This window comes from Schistocerca nitens, chromosome 2 (genome assembly GCF_023898315.1).
Source record: "Schistocerca nitens isolate TAMUIC-IGC-003100 chromosome 2, iqSchNite1.1, whole genome shotgun sequence".
Taxonomy (NCBI): domain Eukaryota; kingdom Metazoa; phylum Arthropoda; class Insecta; order Orthoptera; family Acrididae; genus Schistocerca; species Schistocerca nitens.
This window is the reverse complement of record NC_064615.1, coordinates 587,873,161-587,879,283: the sequence shown is the minus strand read 5'-3', so window position 1 is coordinate 587,879,283 and position 6,123 is coordinate 587,873,161. Positions and strand designations below refer to the sequence as shown.

General features: G+C 45.4%; 1 protein-coding gene across 1 annotated transcript; it reads right to left on the bottom strand.

Moving 5' to 3' along the window:
* Window positions 1–524: 524 nt before the first annotated feature.
* On the bottom strand, window positions 525–5,842 carry LOC126235173 (ankyrin repeat, PH and SEC7 domain containing protein secG-like). The gene is made up of 3 exons (XM_049943905.1): window positions 5,783–5,842; window positions 2,892–3,830; window positions 525–548 (listed from the first exon to the last, which is right to left on the bottom strand). The coding sequence occupies exons 1-3, from the start codon at window positions 5,840–5,842 to the stop codon at window positions 525–527; spliced, it is 1,023 nt and encodes a 340-aa protein (XP_049799862.1).
* Window positions 5,843–6,123: the final 281 nt, after the last annotated feature.

Below are 6,123 nucleotides of genomic sequence, written 5' to 3'. Positions count from 1 at the left end.
GGACTCCTTGGGACCACACGAATTTAATTCTTGGTATATTGATAGCTACTGAAAACGCATTAATGAAACTGAATATCAGGACTATATCTTCTATTCAGTAACGTAATGAATGTAGAAATGTAATAATTGCATTGTTAGTTAGATAAATCCCTTTGCCAAAACTATTTTCTGTGTAGTAGGGGGAGGTTTATAATTGATTCAGCTTAGCACGATAAGAATCCTCTGGATCTCCTTTGTTTTGTGGCTAAAGCTATTTTAGTTATTCATCTAATGAAGAACAACTGTAAGAAATGCGACGTATTGATGGAGCAGTGTTAGAGCAAGACTGAAAATAAACTACAACAAGACCAAAGACGGAAAAAAAACAAATGTTAACAAAAAGCAAACAGTTGTAGAATTCAAGTACAGGGGCCAAATAAAAACATTCAATGGACTGAAAGAAATAAACGGGAAAGAGTAGTTTTTGTTTCATCTTTTAAACCGAATATTATAGTTAAGCATGAATAGTCAGTGAGCCCAATACATCAACGGACGGTGCCAGTTGTAACCTGTGGCAGTGAAATATCCATAAACTGTCTGAAGTTTGACAGTCATGACAACATACAAGATGGCACAGATTGAATTGTACTGTACTGTATTTACCAAAGACAGAGGACAATACCAGCTGGATACAAATGAGGCCTGACTCTGATCTGACTGTACTGAAGCAATAACATGACAAGTCACCTTAAATGACTCGTTGGAACCTATGAAAAACCAAAATCAGGATTTCAAAACCATTCCTCCTGAATATATCTAATCTCTTAGTAAACTACCATCTTAGCCAGTTAAAGAAAGACGAATGGGTCGACACGGAAAAGAAGGAAGTTGATTGTGTACAGTGTAATGTGAAATTAAATTGTAAGTGGATAATTAAACTACCAGACAGTAAGCTCCAATCATTTACTGAACTCCGCATGGCGAGAAACTACCTACATAATGACAGGATGCAAAACGAGCGAAAGGATAAATTACGTTAAAAATACAGGCATGCCATACTGAGATATGTAAAGCAGTAGATTTTGTGCATATGGGACCCTGGAAAGGTCCTTGATCTAGCAGCGAACGAAAACTTCTGATAATTTTTGTGAGTTTGTCACGTATGTGTGGTCAGTGCATATACTTCCGATATTAAGCTATCCTTCAGGTTTTGATGAAGTTCGTCAACCTGAGCTCGTGGTATCTCTTTCTTTCGTCTCTGCTTGCCTGAAATTCTGCGTCCTTACAATTGAAGTTCCCTTCACCTGAACCTGACAAATATCGAACTGCTTCCCACTCATAACAATTTTTTTTCATGTGGGTCAGTTTTCAGAAAACTTATGTTGAATTTTTGTTCCGTTCATCCTGATACAGTTTTAATTGCAGCTAATACGCTTTAAAATGCTTCCTCTTTTATTATTATGATTTTCATCAAGCTCCACAATTTTACTCTCTAACAGATTTTAAATCCTCAGATTTTTCGTCAAACTTCTTGTTTAGTTTACCTATCTCAGTGCAACAGTTTATCTACAAGTTCCTTATCGATTTACACTCTAAGACAAAAAAAAGAGGCACTACGAAGAAATTATCCGAATGGGACAGATGTCGGTGTATGTGATTTACATGTACAGACAAACAAATTATTACGTTTTTAGAAAAATTTAATGATTTATTCAAGAGAAAGAGCTTGACAGATTGTGCAATCAGTAATGCATTGTTCCACCACTGGCTCTAATGCAATCAGCTACAGTTTGGAATTGATTTCTGGAGTTTTGGTTGTACTTCTTAGAGACATGTTACCAAAGTCTGTTCAATTGGCCCGTTATATGGCCAAAATCCCACTTTTGTTAGCGGACCCCGCCCACAATGCTCCAAACGTTCCCTGGTAGGGAGAGAGCCAACGAACTTGTGGTCAAGGTAGTGTTTGGCATGCACTAAGACAACCAGTAGACACTCTCGACGCCTGTGGTTGGGCGTTATCTTACTGAAATTTAATCCCAGGATGGCTTGTGAAGAAAGGAAACAAAACGGGATGTAGAATATCGTCGATATACCACTGTGCTGTAAGGGTGCTGCGGTTGACAAGCCATCCTGGGCTTAAATTTCAGCAAGAAAATTGCCGACCACAGACGCCGAGAGTTTCTAATGCTTTCCTTGTGCTTTCCAAACCCTACCTTGGCCATCAAGGTGGCTGGATGTCCTCACAATTGAGAATTTGGAGCATTATGGCAAGGGTCCTACACCAGACGCAAATTTTGACGACCTAATGCGCCAGTTGGTCAGAATATGGCACAATGTCCCTTATGAGGATATCCAAAAATTGTATCAAATTCTGACCCTTATAACTGCTTGCATAAGAACCAGTACTGGACCAAGACGTTATTTACATGCTCAGTTTCGGAAGTTGTTACTCTTGAGTAAAGCATTCAATTATCCTGAAACGGTAATATTTGTTTGTCTGCCTGTCTACGTCACGTCTACCGATTGCTGTCGCATTCGATAATTTCTTATTGCATTTATTAACTGATTTCGAGACTGCACTAAGTGAAATGTCTCTATAGCTATGAGCACGTAGTGTAGAGTTCCAACCGTTTTCACTCCCAAGAAGCTTCGCATATCGCATCTACAAGAACTTCTGGACGTGGGATGGCCACAACAGGTATTGCTTTTCGCACGGGGTGGTTGTGTTCGAGGTCTAGAAGGGCGCTGATGAGCCCGTTGTGGCCGAGCAGCCTGGCCACCTGTGCGGCGGTCCTGCCGGCGGCGTCGGCGGCGTCGGTCCTGGCACCGGCGGCGACGAGTGCGGCCACGGCGTCGGCGCAGCCCCTGGCGGCGGCGCGCAGCAGCGGCGTGTCGCCCTCGGCGTCGCGAGCCTCCACGTCGGCGCCCGCGGCCAGCAGCACGTGCGCCACCCCCAGGTTTCCAACACGCACCGCGTAGTGCAGCGGCGTCGAGCCGCTCGAGTCGGCCGCGTCCACGTCTGCGCCGGCCTCCAACAGCGCCTCCGCCGCCCCCGGGCAGCCCGCGGCCGCCACGGCGTGCAGCGGGGTGTCGCCGTTAGCGTCGCGGGCGTTCGGGTCGACTCCTGCGGCCATCAGCGTTCTCACTGCCGTGCCGCCGCCCCTGATGGCCACACTGTGCATGTCGCTCCACGTACCACCCCAGCCAGACGTGTACTTCAGTGCGAGGCGCACCCCCTCAACATTTCCACTTTCAGCTGACAAGAGGAGCTGCATCTTGACCATGCAGCGAGACACGCCCCTGTCGAACATAACGTTCAGGATAGTCGTGTGGCCAGCTTGGGAGGCGAGGTGCACCGCGGTGTTTCCTTCTGAGTCCTGGCTCTCTGGGTCGCTGCCGGCATCCAGCAGCAGCCGGAGGGCGTGGACGCTTCCACTGGCGGCGGCGGCGTGGAGGGGCGTGCGGTCGCGGCTGTCTCTCACCTCGCAGTCGGTGCCCGCTTCCAGCAGCAGTCGTACCACCGCGTCGCGCCTGTTGGCTGCGGCCACGTGCAGCGGCGTCGACCCACAGCTGTCCAGAACCGCCGACGCCAACTTCGCGTCCACCGACAACGCCAGCCTCAGCAGCTGTAGGTGGCCCTTACTGCAGACCTCGCGCATCAGCGAGGCTGCGGCCTCTCCGATGGACAGCCTTCTCCTCGTGACACTGAGGTCCTTTGGAGACATGCCACTTTGCAACATTTTCTCCAGCCATTCCCAGGAGCCAGTCTCCTCTGCGAAGCGTACCGGAGTCCATCTGAATACCTCCTCTACTGTCCACTTCTTGGATGTCATCATACTGACTACACTGTCCTGGAACAATGATATTATTTATGATATGACACGAATGTCACGACTGCTTCGATTTATAAAGATGTGAAAAACGAAAAGAAAGGAAATGCAGCAAGAATTTTATCCAGTCAACCGTCATTTTCGACAGCAACTAGTTTCAGATTATATCCTCAGACATAAATATACGTTGAAATTGCATCATTAGAGCCGTTTAGTAACCAAAAGACTTGGGCTGTTGGTTTTATCTGCACTTGACGCAACAACTCGCTTGTGTGCCTCTAGAAGACAGAGTACTTTTATGGCTATGTAATACAATTATCTTTTATATAAATTGAAGATGGAGAGGGGATAAAGGATATGACGTGAGAGGGAAGGAACTACCAATATCACTTGCATCGGGACTTCGTACGTGATCAGCAACGTCAAGTGAAAATGTGTGCCAGATATGGATTCGAACCCAGGATCTCTTGCTGACTAGGCAATTGCGTCAACCACTGAGCCGAATTTGTTGCAGCTGCGCGGGCTGCCTCAGCGCGCCTCTCAGCTGACCCACACTGTCACCTGGCGCCACCTGCCCATAGTCCCCGTCCATGTCCTCAATGCTCGCAACTTTGAGATTCGCGTAGGAGGTCGATCATATTTTTGTACCCGCACTGGAGATCGGGGATTCATTGCCCATCGAGGCAAATGAATTATATGAAATTATCTTTGTGTGCTAGTACCACCTTCGCGAGCGAAAACTAGGACTCATCGACGTGCCACTGGGCTTAGACTGTAATTTTTGTGGGTAGCTGCGACCTGTAACATAGATGGTAGGTCTGCCAGCTTGACAAATGACACGACAAAGTAGAGGGGTTTGTCTGTGTCGATAGGGCACCCGAAGTAGAGTAGTCCTCTTCAGGACATTATGTTGGCAGCCTGATGTCTTTGCTACTCCCATCTTTGGCTTTCAAGTGCTTCAGAGCAGTGGTGTGTGGCATATCTCTGGCTTTGGTGGTGACTATAGGCGATTGTCGGTGTCAGGTTGTCGCATTTTCATAGTCATAGTGGTTAATTTTCTCATTTCAGGTGTAAAAATGGTTCAAATGGCTATGAGCACTATGGGACTTAACATCTATGGTCATCATTCCCCTAGAACTTAGAACTACTTAAACCTGACTAACCTAAGGACAGCACACAACACCCAGTCATCAGGTGTAAAAGTTAACAGCGTCTCCGTTATGTAATTTCCAGTATTCCACAACTCTTGAAAATGAGATCTCCAAGAGAGCACTTTGTTCTGATGTAATCGCTGCTTTGGCAGCTAGGAGAGCAAAGTGACTATGCCTGTCTAAATTTATACCCAGACTAAATCCATTGTGACTTTCATTACTTCACATAGAGTTTATTCCATCGTTAATTTCTAGTGAGAGTCACCAGACTGAGATAAGAATATTTCTTTGTGTTAGGAAATTGCACGTGGCCTATATGCTTCCGTTAGGTCCAGTTTTTCAAATAGTATACTGAGTCTTGCTACAATCGTTGTGAATGTTAGTTCGTCTGTTTCTATATTATTTGTTTCGATTCTATCATGTTAAAGATTTGTCGTATAGTGTTGAATGGCCCTCCCACCAAATTTCAGTTGCCTGTTCCTTCAGCACTTATTTAACGAAGTATGCACGTGCAATTTGTTAGCTGAATTTTGTGATTCTTTATGAAAGACAATTTCTTCTTCTTCATGACCAACACCTGTTATTACGAGTCCATCATATTCGTTTTATGTTCTAAGGTTAAGTCAAAAAACGTTTCCCGCCTGCTTGTAGTAAAAACAAAGAAGTTGGACGACACTCTATAATGACTTTTGACGTCATAATTGGTGTTTTCCGTGAAATCTCCGTGATGAGAGATCCACGTATTTCTGTTTCGCAAGCAAGCACCCAAACCCGTCCATTCGGCGAATAATCCGCGGCTTTCCACTCCGAATGACTACTCACATCTGCCTTCATTTTCCCAAAATCTGATTTAAAATAGTTGACGTGTTTTTGTAAACTCATGGCCACCCCATGGAATGGAGACACTCTCTGCTAGGCATACTACAGTTATGTAGTTACCAGACGTGGTTAAGAGTGATTTCTTTGTCCCTCTACTGACTCATACATAGGGTGTTTTTTTCCACTGTGTAGAAACTCTAGGGATTGATAGATAAGAGGGTACAGGACAAAAAAGATGTAATGAACTTATGTCCTGAATCGCATGGTTTCCTTGCTAGACCCCCTTCAACCATAATTTGTTAGAGAAACTGCAATCTAATAGGCGGTATAACATGCAGCCACAG

Excerpts from the sequence above, each read along its gene's own strand:
- LOC126235173 (XM_049943905.1), bottom strand. The coding sequence starts at position 5,842 with ATGAGTTTACAAAAACACGTCAACTATTTTAAATCAGATTTTGGGAAA. Across the intron at positions 3,831-5,782 it reads TTGGGAAAATGAAGGCAGAT|GACAGTGTAGTCAGTATGAT; the intron begins GTGAGTAGTCAT and ends TCATTGTTCCAG. Across the intron at positions 549-2,891 it reads CCGCGGGCGCCGACGTGGAG|GTTACAACTGGCACCGTCCG; the intron begins GCTCGCGACGCC and ends TCACTGCCACAG.